The sequence below is a fragment of the Ornithorhynchus anatinus genome, chromosome 1 (assembly GCF_004115215.2).
Source record: "Ornithorhynchus anatinus isolate Pmale09 chromosome 1, mOrnAna1.pri.v4, whole genome shotgun sequence".
Lineage (NCBI taxonomy): Eukaryota > Metazoa > Chordata > Mammalia > Monotremata > Ornithorhynchidae > Ornithorhynchus > Ornithorhynchus anatinus.
In genome coordinates this window covers 112,386,332-112,406,470 of record NC_041728.1, presented here as the reverse complement: position 1 = coordinate 112,406,470, position 20,139 = coordinate 112,386,332, and the positions used below count along the sequence as shown (strand labels likewise).

Sequence of the window (20,139 nt, the reverse complement as noted above, 5' to 3'; positions counted from 1 at the left end):
TTCAGAACTCTACCAACCATTTTGTTGCAAATTAAATAGTGAGAGTCTTAAGAGCACCATTTTTAAAAATTTGAATAAATCTCTGTGAACTTGAGGGGTTACCGCCCAGTGGTTTAAAAGGAACACTGTTAAGGAAGACTCAAAGGCCACTCTGGCTCAGCTCTGTGCAAGTCTAGGAACCAAATTGGGATGCCCAATCTAGCGATGACCTAATATAGAATTCCTAGCACTTTGCTATTCGGCTCTGTTTCATGACTTGGCAAACCTCCGGCTTGTAGAAACAAATCACCGTGTGTGATCAGGATCTCCTTTCAAACATCCCTCCTTGCTCAGACTCACAGCCTGCCTCCAGACTAATGGGCCAGATTTCCTCTGTCTCACTATCTGAAATGCAGGTTTGTGATAACAATCATTTAGTAAGAAACAACAGTTGCGGTCCACTGTGAATATGGAAGAAATAATGATAGAGCTGAGATTGGAGGCTCTTCCCTGCCCCAAACCCAAACCCAAAACCAAAACACACACACACACACACACTCTCTTCCCACCGATCTCCCCCCCAACCCCACCCCCAACAGGTTCTTGGGGGCTGGGGGGGAGGAGAAGAAAGTGCCAGCATGGACAGCTGGGCCAGGTACGTGTCTCTCAACTCTGTTTTATTATACTCTCCAAACGCTTAGTACAGTGCTCTGCACACAATAAGCGCTCAGTACTTCCTGAGTACCCTTGACTGGTTGAGGAGATCCTACAACAGATTTGGTAGACACGATAATGTCCGCAAGGAGTTTATAGTTTTATAGGGAGAGAGAGATTCACTTAATGTTAATTCTTCTCTAGGAAGAATCCAGTTAAGCTCCCTTACATGTTTATTCACCCCTTAGCCCTCCTGCATATTCTCAGTTTATGTCAACTTGCATGCACCTACCTACCTACCTATCCTTACCCGCTGCTATTAGCAGAGATAGACTTGTTTCTTTCTCCTTTTCCAACTAAATGAGAATGGTTTGTACTTGTCAGCTTCCCTGTTTTATCGATCAATCACATTTATTGAGCACCGATTGTGTGAGGAAGCGAGCACCGTAATAAGAGCTTGGGAGAGTTGGATATAACAATATAACAGAAGTATTCCTAGACCACAATGAGCTTACACTCTGATTATAAGATTCGGGGCAGTACCATGCCTCATGTAATTGTGATGATAATGTAATATCCTGTCTAGGATAATGGATGAGCTCCAGTTCTGAACCTTCAAGATGAGCACTTGCTTGTTCCTCTCATTAATAATAGTAATATTAAATTTGCTATTTGTTAAGCACTATGTGCCAGTCACTATACTAAGCGCTGGGGTAGATGCAAGGTAATTGGGTCAGACACAGTTTCTGTCCCCTACTGGGTTCACATTCTTAATCGTCATTTTACAGATGAGGTAACTGAGGCACAGAGAAATGATTTAGCCAAGGTCACACAGCAGACAAGTGGAGGAGCCAGGATTAGAACCCAGGTCCTTGTGACGTCCAGGCCCGTGCTCTATCTACTAAGTCACACTGCTTCTCATTCACTGCTTCCTGCCAGTTGTGCTCCCACCAGGGTACAGAGAGCAACAAGTGCCTGGGTGGGCAGGGGTGAGGTGCATTGCCCAGTGTATGCAAAGGGTTTGTAATGTGTGGATTTATTTAAGGTCAAAGTGGGCATGGCAGAATGCCTATGCTGTGTTCGGGTACCACTGTACTCTCCCAGGCCCTTAGAACCCTGCTCTGCCTCCAGTCGGTACTCAATAAATTCGATTGGTTGGTTGGCGGGAAACAGGTGAGCTATTTTTCACCCTGCTGTCTCGGGGTGGTTATGGTCACAAAGTGAACTCAGTTCAGGTTGGGCAAGGATTAGAGGGTAAGAAAAAAAAGAAGGGAGATGGTTGTGGGCAAGGAATGTGTCTACCCAGTCTGATATATTGTATAAGCACTCAATAAATATGATTGATCTATGAGGGATAGCTGCAGGCATTCAATTCACAAAAAAATACTCTCCTCATGGTTCAGATTCATTTGAATTTGCATTTTTCTGAAATGGCATTTAATATCCAAAACCTTCCGAGCTGATTGGAAATAGAGGATCAATTTCCGGGCCCAAGGGATAAAACATTACCAATAGGGTACTAGTTATTTAAATGATTAAAAACCCACCCACCCAAGAGAAAAAAAAAATCCCGGAAAGTCTGTATGAACTCTGGGGCTGTTCTTTACATTTAAAGATACTGCTGCTGACAGGAAACTACTTATCTCTAGATTTCTGCTTTCTATGCATCTGTAGTTAGTAAAATCTAATGCAAAAAGTTCTTTAAGACCCTTTAGTTAGACAAATGTTTGCCATCACATTTGCAGTTATCAAGCTTACTGATCTCTTTATGTTCCTTTTGTTTTCTCTTTAAACTATCCAGAGCCCTGGGGTAGCTTTTCTAGGAACTCTGCACAGGCATATCAAGACACTGACTTTTGTGCCAGTTCCTCTTTAAGAACTTCGGCTAAGGACCATTCCCAGCACTATTTGGGAGTTGACAAAGCATGTAGCTATTGCAGCACGGTACACGCATCACATATTAGTGGAAATTCAAGAGAACAAAGAGCTACAGTAAAGTAGAACTTCATTTGACCAGAGCCCAATTATTCTTGAAACTCTAACTGGCAGCATCCAAGTCTTCTAAGAATCCGTGTAAGTCTCCCTTTTGCTAACCGTGGAGGTTGGCCAACCTATGACTGGAGAGACTGAAGGCTTATGGAACAAATGAGCTGTAGGAGACCGTCAGACTTGGTAGGTTTGTGACCGTCAAAAATTCAAAATCCAAGCCTGCCCCAAATGTCGGTCAACCCATCAATGAATACGGGGGAAAAATACAAAAAATTAGGATCTCATGGCAGGATATTTATCATTATTACCGATAGTAATAATAATGATAATGATTGTGGTATTTAAATGTTTACTATATGTTAAGCACTGCACTAAGCACTGTACAAGATGTATATATATATATAATGTTGAGGGCATTTATTAAGCGCTTACTATGTGCAAAGCACTGTTCTAAGCGCTGGGGGGATACAAGGTGATCAGGTCATCCCACATGGGGCTCACAATCTTGATCCCCAATTTACAGATGAGGGAACTGAGGGCATAGAGAAGTTAAGTGACTTGCCCAAAGTCACACAGCTGACAAGTGGCAGAGCTGTGATTAGAACCTGACTCCCTAGCCCAGGCTCTTTCCACTGAGCTGCACTGCTTCCCTACAAGATAATTAGGTCCCACTTGGGGCTCACCATCTAAGTATGAAGGAGCACAGGTATTGAATCCCCATTTTGCAGATGAGGTAACTGAGGCACAGTGAAGTGACTTGCCCAAGGTCACACAGCAGAGAACTAGCAGAGCTGGAATTAGAACCCAGGCCCTCTGACTCTCAGGCCCGTGCTCTATCCGCTAGGCCACTCTACTCTGCGTGGCTCAGTGGAAAGAGCATGGGCTTTGGAGTCAGAGGTGATGAGTTCGAATCCCAGCTCTGCCACTTGTCAGCTGTGTGACTGTGGGCAAGTCACTTCACTTCTCTGGGCCTCAGTTATCTCATCTGTAAAATGGGGATTAAGATTGTGAGCCCCACGTGGGACAACCTGATTCCCCTGTGTCTACCCCAGCGCTTAGAACAGCGCTCTGCATATAGTAAGCGCTTAACAAATACCAACATTATTACTTAATTGTACGAACATAACCTGAGACCGTCTGCAAAGTGTCTGGATTCAGCCCGTCTACGTGATCCGTACCCTAGGAATGACATTGATGGCAGCATCCCTTCTCCTCTACCTCAGGGAGTGTATACTTGTATAACATCACATTAAGGAAAATTCACCTGTTCTAACACCCTAGGTATGAGCATAGCCAGTTTAACCCAGCAGCGGGTCACAAAGAATCCGCAGGCTTGCTGTCTGGAGAACGTTCACTAGCTAGTTGGTGAATAGGCCAGATCTCCTGAGAGCCATTTCCTCTGCACCTACCCCTCCCAACAACCTCCAAATCTCCAAATTACTTGGAAGCCCCAGAGGCACAAGAACTAAGCTATTTTGCCACCTCTTGGAATGGGAGACACACACACAGGGAAAGAGAGAGAGAATGGGGAGGTGGAGGGAAGGAAGAAAGGAGGGAAGAGGAGGAGAGTGAGAGAGATGGGTGAACAGAGTACTATTCCTCTCTGAGGTGCAATCTGTAAATGATCATACAAAGAAATAGGGAAAAAGTGTGTCTTAGAGCACTATCAGAAGTTATTTAGGCTCTCCATCACCTTGCCCTCTCCTACCTCTCCTCCTTTCTCTCTTTCCACTGCCCACCCCACACGCTCCGCTCCTCCGCCGCCCACCTCCTCACCGTCTCCCGTTCTCGCCCATCCCGCCGTCCGACCCCTGGGCCACGTCCTCCCGCGGTCCTGGAACACCCTCCCTCCTCACCTCCGCCAAACTAATTCTCTTCCCCTCTTCAAAACCTACTTAAAGCTCACCTCCTCCAAGAGGCCTTCCCAGACTGAGCTCCCCTTTTCCCTCTGCTCCCTCTACCCCCCCTTCACCTCTCCGCAGCTAAACCCTCTTCTCCCCCCTTTCCCTCTGCTCCTCCCCCTCTCCCATCCCATCCCCTCAGCACTGTACTCATCCGCTCAACTGTATATATCTTCATCACCCTATTTATTTTGTTAATGAGATGTACATCACCCTGATTCTATTTATTTGCCATTGTTTTTATGAGATGTTCTTCCCCTTGACTCTATTTATTGCCATTGTTCTTGTCTGCCTATCTCCCCCGATTAGACTGTAAGCCCGTCAAAGGGCAGGGACTGTCTCTATTTGTTACCGATTTGTACATTCTAAGCGCTTAGTACAGTGCTCTGCACATAGTAAGCGCTCAATAAATACTATTGAATGAATGAATATTTTCTCAGAAGATCCCAACCTACGTCAATTTATCTAGATGCATACTTGCAGTAAGTGCATAGTGGCCACAAAGCAAAATGTACCACCTTCAGGGCTAGGGAAACAGTTTATTGTAGTCAGAAAACTACACTGATAAGGCCAGGATACTTTCTAATGAATCTTTGTCTTGGAGAGATTTTTGCCATGCCAGGCGGGAAGAGATTAGCCTGCAATATACTATTAAGTTGCAGTTATGGAGTCTCTTACTTCTGAGGTATCACTGAATCAAAGAATTAATCTCTACAGCATGCTGGAATGTTGTCCCATCTATGTCTCCACTTGCCCTTATCTTCTCATTACAGCCAAGCCTAAATTATTCTCATTACCCAAATGCTGATGCATCTCTCCTGATGTTTTTGGCATTTGAAACATTTGCTAATGTTTCCTTGAAGAGATGGAGTAAATAGGGCTCTGCATACTGCACATTGTTAAACCCACCTTGCTTATCAGCGGTCTGGAGACTATTTTATCCTGCCCCATCCACCCAGGCCTTAGTCACTCCCCCTTGAAGTGACTAAGGAAATAGGGTAAACTTGGTGCAGGAAAAAGTGAACCCCCAAACTGAAAAGTGGTAAAACATTCACCAGGGTTACCAAGTAGAGACAATCTTGCAAAGAGGTGATGAGCCTCATCGCTCATTCTAGAGAGCAAACAAAGTGAAATTCAAATGCAAATATACTTTGACCTGAGCAAATAAACATAAATTAGCTAGATAAGCAATTAAGTGCCAAAGACTTAGGGGTGAGGACAGAATTATATCAGGAAGACTTGAGGTTATCTGAAAGAAAGAAATTTGGCAATAATTTAGGAAATAGCTGTCACAGAGGATCAGGAGGAATCCTTAAGTTCTGACTAGTGTAAATGAAAAGATCATAAAAAGAATACACCATGATGACATATATTTGTTTGGAAAGGACTAGGTTCTGAGAGTGTAGTGAGTTTAAAGGTTCTATCATTTAGATCAAGTTTTTAGTTGGAACTTGGGTCCATTGGAACTTACTCAATATTTTAACAGCTGGAAGACATTAGCCATGGAACTCCAAAGTTTAAACAGGCATATATAATTACCCCCCGCCACCCTCCCCCACAAAAAACCTCTTTGCTAGAAGCTGGGGTTGTTTAAATAAGCTATCTCATAGGAAACCAACAAACAACATAAAAACAAGAGAAGTTATAACTCTTCACTAATCTTTTTTTTGGAACTGTTACTTAGATGATTTGAGACGTATTAGGTTGTTCCCACAATAAAATAAATAAGCTCTTCTTGAATATATTGCAGTGATTTTCTCATAATTAGGAGAACCACCACCAATTTGTTCTTTCTGTTATGACTTTCAGTGCAGAAAAAACACAGCTTTCCAATTCAGTCCATTTTCTTTACTCTACAGAAATAATTCCCAACTGATAGAGGGATGCAAGAGAAAACATGAGGAACTTTTTGTTCCTATCGTCTTGCTGGGGAGAGCCAAAGAATCAAGCGTGACACACTGCTAAATAGGTTCACAACTGGTATAAAAGAAGATAATCTAGTTTATATTGACATAATGAGATATTTTCATTCTGCCACAATGCTCATTCCCAAAATACACTCTTACTTCTTCTCTACCTTTATTCATTCCCGCCCAAATTGATTACTCAATGGTTATATGTTTGGGGTGATCCTAGCAGGCTTGATATGTATGTATTTGAATGCACGTATACAGACATGTAAAAGGTAAAATGGTCTTCATCGAGCTCAGCAAAAAACATTTCTACATTTGAGAGGGGCTCTAAAAATGGCTCCCAGAGGGTGATTGGCTGAAACAACCACAATAATAATAATGATAATAGTATCTGTTAGTCACTTACTCTGTGCCAGGCACTGTAGTAAGCCCTGGGGTAGATACAAGCAAATCGGTTTGGACACAGTCCTTGTTCCATATGGGGATCACAGATTTAATCCCCATTTTCCAGATGAGGGAACCGAGGCCCAGAGAAGTGAAGTCACTTACCCAAGGTCACTCAGCAGACGAGCTGTAGATCTGGGTTTAGAACCCAGGTCCTTCTGACTCCAGGCCCTTGCTCTTTCCACTAGGCCATGAAATCATCTGACCAGCAGGGCTGCTTAAGTTGGGAAAGGGAGAGAAAAACCCACAGAGGAAGAGGGCGAGGGTGTGGGGGAAGCAGAAGGAATGAGGCCTGAGACACTGGAGCATCGGCAGTGGTAGTGTAAAGTAGTCAAAGTAGTACAAAGTAGTGCAAAGTGTCAGAAGTGATTCCAGGCATACTCCAGGGTCTGGACGGCTCACTGCACTGAAAATCCAGAGATCCACCTTGCGCTAACTGTGACCAAGCTCCAGGATCCATAAGCCCCGGCCCAACGTAGTATTCCATTGCTACAGCAAAATCCAATTCAAATTAGTGACATGTCCTAGGCCACTGCCTAGCATATACTGGGTTACTGCTGCCCCCACCCCCAGTAAGTCATTACTGTCTCCGCTATAAATTGCCCGCAAGTGTAGCAAGACCATCCAGGTTTTTCTCAAAGTCTGTGGCACGTGTTCAACCTAATACCGGGCCTCTTTGGCTGCAATCACATTCCGTTAGGCACAGCCTGGCCCACCCCCAAATATCACCAAATAATAGTGGTATTTGTCTGGGAAGTGGAATTGTTGGAGTCACAAGAGTGTTTTTTCCCCACCCTAGCAATTTATACTGTGCTAATCCTCTCAATTAATTCCCAGGCCTCCATATCATGGTAACCCTCCCATTATCTCTTGCCCTTAGGTACTTATTAATGCTCATCCTCAAATCTTTCAATAATACATCTGTAATTTATTTTTATTAATGTCTGTCTCCTCCCTCTAGATTGTAAGCTCTTTGAGGGCAAGGAATGTGTCTGCTTATTGTACTCTCTCAAGCACTTAGTACAGTGCTCTGTACATATGATTGAGAGAAAGAGACCCCCCTCGCCCTCCAGTTGCCCCTGATAACCTCACCTGCCCCCCTCCACAGCCCCTGCCATGGGAGTTAGGGTGGGGACAGTCCAGCACAGGATGGGAAGTCAGCAGCAGGGATTGCTGTGCCTTTGTACTGAGCCTACCCCAGGGCTCTTAAATACGATTGAAATGATGATTGACTGCTCCCTTCTCCTTTCCAGCAGGGGCTGGGATGGGGTAGGGAAGGGGTGACTAGGCAGAGTTAGCCATACTGGCAGCAACAGTTGTTCCTATGAACCAAGTTAAAAAAAAAATTACTGGAGCATGGGGGTGGTGACTCAGGGAAGGAGGGATCCAAATTCGGGGTACAAGGCGGCAGGACAGGCCCCGGGAAATACGGGAGAATACAAGATGAAATGAAGGGGTGGGTTGGTGAGTGCAATTTTTACCCACCTGTAGGGCTTGGTCATCCTGTCGAGGCTGGTTCTGGAACGGAAGCTAACAGATTGCTTGTAAGACTCTGGGACAATGTATCCCATGATACAGCCATTCATGATATATCCACACATTCAAGGAAAACATCACTTGTGTCGTGGGGTGCACCTGAATTTAATGTGTGCCTACTGCATGCTTCACACTCTACTAAGAACTTGGAAAGTATAACAGAAGACACCTTCCCAGCCCACAACGAGCTTCCATGCTAACGGAGGAGATGGACAGAGAAATATTCATACGGAATGGAATGAAAATAATTAAATGTGACTGTTCAATCGAATATGCACACAGACTTAGGTGCTGAGATTGGGCAAGAGGCAAAACTACATCCATAAAACAAGACAGAGGTTTGGGGCAATGACAGTTAGTTCAAACAAATAAATAAACAAACATAGTCAGGAGTGTTGGGGCATATCTGGCTAGTGGGCTAAGTCTGGTTCTTGGGTGAACAAGAACCCCGGTGCTTAGATCTATTTCGCTTTCAAAGATGAAGTCACAAATGGCGAGATTCACCCAAGGATGTGTGCAAGGCTAGAAAGTCTAATGCAGACCTGAAGATTTTCCTTTGCTCTTTGCTGTACTGTCAAGTGCTTTGGTCTTCTCACACCATTGATCCTCTGGAGCCTTTTGCTCAAAAAGAATCTCTAGATATACTTAAAAGAGGGCAGGACAACCAAGCCCCAGATCAATTAATTCTGCTAGTCAAAACTGCATCCATCGCCCATAGATTTGGTCTGCCCTGAAAATGTGTAAATGCTTTCTGATTCGGGGCCAGGAAGGTGAAGAGGAATCGGGGAATGAGGCCAGAAGAGGCAAAGAGATGATTCAGAAGCACTAAAGTCATTTCAGGAGAGACAGAAATGGAACCTGAGAGATAAACAAATACTAGGGATAAGGGAATAAGGCAGGTAGAGAGCTATAGGAGGAGCAAGGTAGTGGGGTTGGGAGAAGTGGAGGAAGAGCTAGTGATGACGATGGAGGGGGCCACAAACCCCTCCAACACTGCTTCATGGTAATTCAGTAGAAATTAGTGGTTTCCAAAGAGTTTTAGGCATTTTACCGAATTATCTTTGACGCTGACAATTTTGTCATTAGAAGTATATTTTGAAGCTCAGATAAAGGTCCAACAACAGTAAAAACTTGAAAATCCTTATGATGATCACTTGCCTGAGTGCATATTTTCCCAGTCCACACTCAAAGCACGCAAGGACATGAAGAACAAGGTATGGCCTAGCAGCAGCTCGGGCATGTTTCAAGAAGATAATTTCTGATAACTTAATATATTTGAGAGCCCCTTACCTCTTCTTCTTTGTGATGATGAGAACATCATTGAAGAGGAAGAAGTAGACCTGCTGCTTAGATGTCCTTCTTGAGAAAAGCACGGTGTCTTCTACGTAGGCAGTCAATTCCCCTCTCTTCACTAACCACCGGGAGGAGGAGACCAAGGGAAATGGCTAAAAAATAATTTTTCAAATTGCACCATTAAATTCCCTCAAGCACAGCAGTTTTATTACCACCCAAAGTCCAAGTGATATTGAAAACTGATGAAATCCTGTTGTACCTTAAGATTTTGTGAAATGTTTCCTTCAAAAATCATCTCTTCTGAAGCTATTAAATATGAATCCACACAATTAATTCAGAGAACATACTGATCAATAGGTGAAATTTCAGTGAAGCTATAAAGGAGGGAAGGAAAGCTATGAGATGTGCCAGGAGGAAGAAAAGGAGGGTGATACGAAAAAAAAATGGAACTGGGAAAAGGAATCCAGGATGAAATGGTAAGTGGTGGAAATTAGGAGAAACAAAGGAGTTAAGGAAGTCTAGGACAACCTGATAAACAGCTCTAAATCAATCCATCAATCAATCATATTTATTGAGAGCTTTCTGTGTCAAACCACTTCCCTAAGAGTTTGGGAGAGGGCAATATAACAATACAATAGATACATTCCCTGCCCACAACCAGCTTACAGTATAAATTGGAAATGAAGAGCAGGTCTTGACTGGGAGTCAGTACAAGACCTTTGAAGAGAAGGAATAATACCAATCAACCAATCCAGGTATTTATTGAGTGCCTACTGTTTGCAAAACACTGACCTATCAGTCAGTCAATCAAATTTATTGTTTGTGTGCAGAGCAGTGCACTAAAGTGCAATAAAACAATAAACAGACAAATTCCCTGCCCACAATGAGTTGTTCTTGCCCTTGGGAAGTTGTACAATCTGTGCAGAAAACATAGCAAACTACACATACAGTAGCAGCAGAAATGACTATATAAACAGAATTGGTAAAAGCAGGAATAGATAAATGAAATACAAAAATCAATTATAAGGTGGAGAGAACTGGTGAAGAGCCTTGAAACAAATAGTTCGGAGCTTCTGTTGGATGCAGAGGGAAATGGGAAGCCACTGGAAATTCTAGAGGGGTGCAGTGATGAGTTGGTGGCATAAAATGATTGACTCTAGGATTCAGAATGGATTTTTAGGTACTTGGTGAAGGAGGGAAATTAACAATAATAATAATGACAGTATGCTTGCTAGGCACTTCCTATGTGCCAAGCACTCCACTGTATGCTGAGATAGATGCAATTAATGCAGAGTGGGCAAACAGACCTAGTCCTACATAGAGCTCAAAGCCTAATTACAAGGAAGAACAGGTATCAAATCCCCATTTCGGAGGAGAGGAAATCAAAGCCCGGAGAAGTTAAGAGGCGAGCCCAACAGGCAAGTGGCAGAGCCATGACCAGAACCCAGGTCCTCTGACCTGTATTTTTTGAGTGCAGAGCACAGAGCTGGGCACGTTGGAGATATGATAGAGTATGTACATTGGTATTCCTCTCCTCTTCTCCCATTCTCTCCTGTGTCGCCCTAACCTGTTCCCTTCATTCATCCTCCCTCCCATCGACACAGTACATATGTATATATCTGTAACATTTACTTATTTCCCCTTTTCCCTCTGCTCCCCCTCCGGCCTCTGCTTACTCCCCCTTCCCCCTTTCACCTCCCCTCAGCTAAGCCCCCTTTCCCTCTGCTCCCCCCCCTTCCCCTCCCATCAGCACTATGCTCATTTGTATATATTTTTATTACCCTATTTATTTTGTTAATGAGGTGTCCATCCCCTTGATTCTATTTACCGTTATTTATGTTGTCTTGTTTTTGTCCGTCTCTCTCCCCGATTAGACTGGGAGCCCATCATTGGGCAGGGATTGTCTCTATCTGTTGCCAAATTGTACATTCCAAGTGCTTGGTACAGTGCTCTGCACATAGTAAGCGCTCAATAAATACTATTGAATGAATGAATGAATTCAGGAAAAAAAGAATGAAAACCATGATCTATGTTAAATCTTCAAATCCCTCAAGAGCAGTTAAAAATAATGAGGCACCCTTATATACCACAAAAATTAAAGCAATGAAAGAAATAATCTTTAAATTGAAAAAGCAGATCATCTTGTCCTCTTTTCGCATTTTGAGGACAACTGCATTGTCTCATTCTGAAAACATCCTTTTTCACGTTTATGTACGATAAGCTCATTGTATGTAGGGAACGTGTCTGTTGTACTCTTCCAAGTGCTTAGTACAGTGCTTTGCACACAGTAAGCACTCAATACAAATGAATGAATGAATTAAAAGTCCACTGTCTACTGTCATTTCTCATAAGCCTCAATTTTTAGTATTACCCTTCCTAAGCCTTTAAATAATTTGAGTAGCCTTTTTATGAAGATGTTCAAATTCTTCAAGATAAATGTTGCCTCGTGGCCTAGTGGATAGAGCACGGGTCCAAGACTCAGAAGGACCTGGGCTCTAATCCCAGCTCCGCCACTTGTCTGCTGTGTGACCTTGGGCAAATCACTTCACTTCTCTGGGCCTCAGTTCTCTCATCTGTAAAATGGGGATTGAGGCTGTGAACCCTGCATGGGACAGGAACTGCCTCCAACCCAATTTGGTGGTATCCACCCCAGTCCTTAGTACAGTTCCTGGCACACAGTAAGTGCTTAACAAACACCACAGTTATTATTATTATTATTATTTCTGTTATTCACCCTGTCCTGAACCAACAGTCAATTCTCAAAGCTCTCAATCTGTGGTTTCAGAAGTGAAAAATTTCCCAAGGTTTGTGGAGTTTTGTCTTTGGCAAACTATCAGTAATCACAAGTAGCTCATTGTAGGCAGGGATTGTCACTCTTTGTTGCGTATTGTACTTTCCCAAGCACTTAGTACAGTGCTCTACACACAGTAACTGTTTAATAGATACGATTGAATGAATGAAATGAGTATGCCTATTACTTACAAAGTGTATAGGACTCAATGCCCCTGAGATCAAAGAGCTTTAGAGAGAATGTGGCTTTTAAAAAAACAAAATTTAAAAAATCAACTTTCATAAGGTTTATAGTTCACATTTTGAAAATAAGGAAACAGAGTTATGAAGTGATTCCATGTTTTGCTCAAGAGCAAACAGAGGCCTTCATTGTAAGAAGCCAGGATTGCCACAACACAATCAATCAATCAGTGGTATTCACGGAGCATTTACTGTGTGCAGAGAAGTGCACTAAGTGCTTGGGAGAATACAGTAGCTTAAGTAGACGCGATTCCTATCCTTCAGGACCTTACTATCTAGCAGGGGAAACAGACATAAAAAGATAGAAATGATTGCCTTTTCTCAACACGAAAAACATATGACATCTCTTCCTGCTTGGCTATCCAAACTAGCAAATCTCATGTCTAAAATATTAGCAGTGGCTGTTTCCCTTGTGAAAACCTGAAGTGTAGAATTTTAATAGCAGAGGTCATAATCTGCTACCTAAATTTCATTCCAATGAGGTCACCAAAAGCACGACTTAAGTAAACATGACTCTCATTTCCCAATATGCCAACTGAAACAAGGAGCTATGATGCCAATGTCAATAAGTCTCATCTAGAGCTGTGATGCTCAACAATCCCATAAAGCTGAACACAGTAAGTTTTGCACACAGTAAGCTCTGCACACAGTAAGCACTCAATAAATACAACTGAATGAACAAAGAGATAGAAGTATTCCATATGAGAACCAAAACATCAAACGAGTGAATCAGATTGCACATAACTAATATCTCTCAAATGACGGTGCCTACAGCATACATTAAAATGGTTAAGAAAGGAAGGGTGGTCATAGTCAAGCATACCTACATTAATTTTATGCATCAGAGGAAAAATTAGTTTATTTGCATGAAAAAAATGCCCAACATGGTTCTCGGTGTTTTCTTTGCCTCCTACCTTTTTGTCTATACTCCTAAAAACATGTGTATTCTTGTCCTCCTCCCTTCCACCCATCAAAAAAGGTAAGTGCATCTCATTCTTCCTTCTCTAAAACATACACACACACAAACCCTATCTTCATAGATTTGATTGAAGCCATGGTAATGTGCTTTTAATTAATACCGTTGCCAGAATAGAATGGTCTTTTATGATCCAAATGGAAAATGACCAAACCAGAGAAAAAAAATCTTACCACCAAAAGACTCGTTTTAAGATAGAAAATGGTACGCTGCCAGAAAAAGCAGTGATTTTTTTAAAAAAACAACACTAATGACTCATATAAAATGAACAAGGGTACTTGAACACCCCTGTGCATATACTATCTAGAGGAACATATCACTGTGGACATTTTAAATTGTTTCTTCAATTGTTAAATCCTCGGGAAGAAAGTATTGACTGTTAAAAGTAAAGAAATTTTTAAAAAATAAAATACCTCTTAGTATATTTCTTACAAACAATTCAATACTTCCAAAGCAGAAGACCCAACCCTTTTTACAAAGATTAGCTCAAGCAAGATAATTAATAGAATGACCAGTTACCATTAATGTAGCATATCTCAACTATTTTTCAAAGAGAAGAACAGATTGCAACAGGGACTCTGTATGATCTGATTGTATTATGTATTATTTACATTACTGTCTCTCCTACTAGACGAAAAGCGTGTTGTGGTCAGGGAACATGTCTAACTCCGCTGTATTGTACTCTTCCAAGCTCTTAGTACATTGTGCTCCGCAGAGTGAGTGCTCAATAACCACTCAATCTCCAATGGCTCCCTCCCCTCTGCCTTCAAATATGCCTACGTCTCCCCCATCCTAAAAAAACCCGCTCTCGACCCCACTTCCCCTTCCAATTACCGCCCTATCTCCCTACCACCCTTCCTTTCCAAAATCCTAGAACGAGTCGTCTACACTCACTGCTTAGAATTCCTTAACTCCCATTCTCTCCTAGACCCCCTCCGATCTGGCTTCCGTACCCTCCACTCTACCGAGACTGCTCTCTCTAAGGTCACCCGTGACCTCCTTCTTCCCAAATCCAATGGCTCCTACTCCATTCTAATCCTCCTTGACCGCTCAGCTGCCTTTGACACTGTCGACCATCCCCTCCTCCTCCATACCTTATCTCACCTTGGCTTCACGGACTCCGTCCTCTCCTGGTTCTCCTCTTACCTCTCTGGCCGGTCATTCTCGGTCTCCTTCGCTGGCGCCTCCTCCCCCTCCCATCCTTTAACTGTTGGAGTTCCTCAAGGGTCAGTTCTTGGCCCTCTTCTGTTCTCCATTTACACTCACTCCCTCGGTGAACTCAACCGCTCTCAGCTTTGACTACCATCTCTACGCAGATGACACACAGATCTACATCTCCGCCCCTGTCCTCTCCCCCTCCCTTCAGGCTCGCATCTCCTCCCGCCTCCGGGCCGTCTCCACCTGGATGTCGGCCCGCCACCTAAAACTCAACATGAGCAAGACTGAGCTCCTCATCTTCCCTCCCAAGCCCGGTCCTCTCCCAGACTTCCCTATCACTGTGGATGGCACGACCATCCTTCCCATCTCTCGGGCCCGCAATCTCGGTGTCATCCTTGACTCGTCTCTCTCGTTCACCCCACGCATCCTATCCGTTACCGAGACCTGCCGGTTTCACCTCTACAATATCGCCAAGATCCGCCCTTTCCTCTCCAACCAAACAGCTACCTTACTGCTACGGGCTCTCGTTATATCCCAGCTAGACTACTGTGTCAGGTTTCTCTCTGACCTCCCTTCCTCCTCTCTCGCCCCACTCCAGTCTATTCTTCACTCCGCTGCCTGGCTCATCTTCCTGCAGAAACGATCTGGGCATGTCACTCCCCTTCTTAGACAACTCCAGTGGTTGCCTATCAACCTCCGCTCCAAACAAAAACTCCTCACTCTAGGCTTCGAGGCTCTCCATCACCTCACCCCTTCCTACCTCTCCTCCCTTCTCTCTTTCTACCGCCCACCCCACACGCTCCGCTCCTCCGCCGCCCACCTCCTCACCGTCCCTCGGTCCCGCCTATCCCGCCGTCGACCCCCGGGCCACGTCCTCCCGCGGTCCTGGAATGCCCTCCCTCCTCACCTCAGACAAGCTAATTCTCTTCCCCTCTTCAAATCCCTACTTAAAACTCACCCCCTCCAAGAGGCCCTTCCCAGACTGAGCTCCCCCCTTTTTCCCTCTGCTCCCTCTACCCCCCCTTCACCTCTCTGCAGCCAAACCCTTTTCTCCCCCCTTCCCTCTCCTCCTCCCCCTCTCCCGTCCCACCCCCTCAGCACTGTACTCATCCGCTCGACTGTATATATCTTCATCACCCTATTTATTTTGTTTAATGAGATGTACATCACCCTGATTCTATTTAGTTGCCATTGTTTTTATGAGATGTTCTTCCCCTTGACTCTATTTATTGCCATTGTTCTTGTCTGCCTGTCTCCCCCGATTAGACTGTAAGCCCATCAAAGGGCAGGGACTGTATCTGTTGTCGACTTGTTCATTCCAAGCGCTTAGTACAGTGCTCTGCACATAGTAAACACTCAATAAATACTATTGAATGAATGAATTAATAAATATCAATGATGATGATTATATTATTATTATTCCCCAGCCCTTAGTATAGTATATGGCAAAAAGTATAAGCACTTAAATAATACAATCACATTTTTGTTTGTCCTCCTTAGTTCATATGTAAGTGCTCTTATAATGCAACTAAAACAAGGCCCTTTTCGTATACCCATTTTGACAGTAAAGGAGTCTTGCTTTAGAGAAAGAAAGAAAATTTCAGTAAAAATATAATCCATAAACATATCTTTGAACAGTTTAACGTGAAGCAGCATCACCTAATGGAAAAAATATGGGCCTGGGAGTGAGAAGACCTGGGTTTTAATTGAACTGTTCCACTTGCCTCCTTTGTGACACTGATCAAGTCACTTCACTTCTATGTGCCGCACATTTCTCATCTGCAAAATGGGGATTCAGTGACTGTTCTTCTTCCTATTTAGACTATGATCCCCATGTGGGACTGGGGCTATGTCCTACCTGATTACTTGCATATACTCCAGAACTTTAGAACAGTGCTTGACACACAGTAAGGGCTTAATATAATAATAATGATAATAATAATAATTATATCCAACCAAGCACCAGAAGTTCTAATAAAAGAATGCTTGAAGTTGCATTGACCAAAACCTCATTTTGGAAGGAATCGCTCAGCACACATCTCATTTCAGCTCTTTATTATACAATGAGGAACAGATTTTGTAGACTTTGCAAGTAGGTGGTCAGAGAAATGGAGTAGTCCCAACTCCTCGGGCTGCAGATGTCATAGAGTATATAAGTAGAGATGAAAGCACAATCTAGCACCCACAAATATCAGCAAATTTTGCAAATTGATGCTTAATGCAGACAAATGGACCTATACCGTGGATTTTTATGGCTAAGCAATGTAATTGATTCATATACCACATTTTCAGCCTTTCCCATATGTTTCTAATTTACTTTGTTCTGTAGTAGATTTGGTTTCTGATTTCACACAGTTGAACGAATAGCTTGAGCAAGGGAGGCCATGATTTGGATGAACTGCATAGTGCAATATACACACCCTGCTACTGCCAACAATGCACGGCAAGCAAAAACGCTGTAGAGACAACCTGGATTTCTCACATAAGTCGCTAACCTTCAGAATCAAATCAGAAGCCAGCCTACCTGAAATGGCAATGCCAAAAGATAGAAAAAAGATGTGGCAACAATTAATCAGTGGGATTTTTGTAGTACTTACTCTCTGTAGAGCGCTAGAATGTAAGTTAGTTGTGGGCAGGGACTGTGTCTGTTTATTGGAGGCCTTCCCTGACTAAGCCTTCCTTTCCTCTTCTCCCATTCCCTTGTGAATCACCCTGACTTGCTTCCCCCTCCCAGCCCCACAACACTTATGTCCATATCTATCATTTATTTATATTAATGCCTGTCTCCCCCTCTAGATTGTAAGCTCATTGTAGGCAGGGAATGTGTCTAGTGTTAAAGCATTTTGTTCAGTGCTCTGCACACAGTAAATGCTCAATCAATACAATTGAACAAATGAAAGAGCTTAGTTTTCAGGCGACCCACATGAGTCTATCACAGGTTAATTGTCTAAACAGTTCACATGACACCTGGGCTGATATTTGCGAACTCTCAGAATACTGAGGGGTGAGGGTAGCATCTTCATAATGTGGTACAAGATTCCTGTTAAACTGATTTTGGGCCGGGGGCCAGCAACTCTCCCTGATACACAGATTCACATTTTGGGAAGAGGAAGGAGGAACTAGGGAAAAGGATAGAGGTAGATTCTCATCAGAAAGATTTTGTTTCTTACAATACTCAGACACAAGCTAAAGAGAGAGGAGTTTTCTCTCTCAGTGTCCTGAGACATATTTTTTTTTTCAAATGAGATAATTCCAGAGTCTTTATGGTAGGTGCTTTTCAAACCTAAGAGCTAAACACTATGCAGAATTCACTGAACACTACACTTCCCTACATGGAATTTTAGCTCGCCTGTGCTTTTCCCTAGGATTGGTGACTACACCTCCAAGGGATTTGGCAGAGTCCAGATCCATTTTCTAGGAAGATTCATTCTAATCAGGAGTGAAACTCTGGCATCTGCCTTCTGTTACCCCCCAGTTTCCCGGCTGCTTCATGGCATGAACTTACAGCCCAGTGGAGTTTTAAATCATCTGCATCTTTCTCTGGGTTTCATACCTGGTAAATCACTCTCTTCCTCTTCTAAAGGGCTAGAGGAGCACCATGGTTTACTGGAAAGAGCATAGGCCGGTCGGTAGTCAAGGGACCTAGGTTCTAATCCTGAGTCCCCCACTAGTGTGCTGAATGATCTCGGGCAAGTCACTTAACTTCTCGGAGCCTCAGTTACCTCATCTGTAAAAAGGGGAATAAGACTGTGAGCCCCATGTGGCACATGGACTGAGTCGAACTGATTAGCTTGTATCTATCCCAGGACTTAGTATGTAGGAAGAGATTAGAGCAGGGAATGTGTCTATCACCTCTGTTATATTTTATTTTCCCAAATACTTAGTCATTGATCTGCACACAGTAAGAGCTCAGTAAATATAATTAAGAAATACCATAAAAAATGGTTATATTCCTTCTGTTGAGCTGCACTAACTTTCTCTACTTACTCTGCCTCTGACCACCGCCCAAACAAAAACCCTGATAAGGCACAGTGAATTAGTCAGACAAGAGAAGCTTCAGTACCTTGATTTTAAATTCCAGCTGAGAATTAATTGTGTACATCATTTCAGTTCTCTCCATCTTCCGTGCTCCTTCATTGCACAGACGGACCAACTAGGGACAACAAAGAAGTATGAGGTATTAGTGAACACGTTCCCGTACTTTCTTTTCACAATTTTCTTAGAAAATTCAAACACAAACGCCTACCAGACTCATTTGTATGATTATCCAAAACTAAGCTCCTTGTGGGCAAGAAACAGGTTTACCGATTATCAAATGAACTCTACCAAGCACTTAATACAGTTAATAATAATAATAATAATAATAATGTTGGTATTTGTTAAGCGCTTACTATGTGCCGAGCACTGTTCTAAGCGCTGGGGTAGACATAGGGGAATCAGGTTGTCCCACGTGGGGCTCACAGTCTTAATCCCCATTTTACAGATGAGAGAACTGAGGCACAGAGAAGTTAAGTGACTTGCCCACAGTCACACAGCTGACAAGTGGCAGAGCTGGGATTCGAACTCATGAGCCCTGACTCCAAAGCCCATGCTCTTTCCACTGAGCCATGCTGCTTCTCTGGACAAATGATTTTCTCCCCACCCCCAAATCTTTATGCACATATCTTTGAATTATATATATGTTATAAATTACTTATTTATTCATATTAACATCTGTCTCCCCCTCTAGACTGTAAGCTTGTTATGGATGGGGAACGTGACTTTGCTAATTCTGCTGTATTGATCTCTCCCACGTGCTTAGTACAGTGCTCTGCACATAATAAGCAATTATTAAATACCACTGATTGATTGCTAAGCACAGAGTAAGCACACAATTCAATTGATTGATTGACTGCATAGAGGAATAGGTAATCAATAGAAAGTGTTCCCGTTGAAATGGTTTCAGCAGTCCCATTTTACTGGATGAGGGACACTTAACGCAGCATATTTTTTTTTCTTCTAGTATTTGTTAAGTACTTCCCATGAGCCAGGTACCGAATTGAGTGCTGGGGTAAACACAAGCAAATCGTGCTGGAAACAGTCCTTGCCCCTCATAGGTCTCAGAGTCTTAACTCCCATTTTTCAGATGAGGAAACTCAGGCAGAGAGAAGCGAAGTAACTTGCCCAAGGTCACCCAGCAGACCAATGGAGAAGCCGGGATTAGACTGACTCCCAGGCCTGTGCTTTTTCCACTAAGCCATGGTGCTCTATTGGTCCCTGAAGGGTG

General features: G+C 43.2%; 1 protein-coding gene across 2 annotated transcripts in view; it reads right to left on the bottom strand.

Moving 5' to 3' along the window:
- The window catches only part of ARHGEF26 (Rho guanine nucleotide exchange factor 26), a 166,226-nt gene that overhangs the window by 35,322 nt on the left and 110,765 nt on the right, over nucleotides 1-20,139 (bottom strand). Inside the window, exons 9-11 of one of the 2 annotated variants that reach the window (XM_029071943.2) lie at nucleotides 18,937-19,026; nucleotides 9,707-9,861; nucleotides 8,366-8,410 (exon numbers count right to left, since the gene is read on the bottom strand). In XM_029071943.2, coding sequence (XP_028927776.2) covers nucleotides 8,366-8,410; nucleotides 9,707-9,861; nucleotides 18,937-19,026 — 290 coding nt within the window. The remainder of the gene's footprint in view (nucleotides 1-8,365; nucleotides 8,411-9,706; nucleotides 9,862-18,936; nucleotides 19,027-20,139) is intronic. The other variant, XM_029071950.2, reaches the window with a different exon arrangement.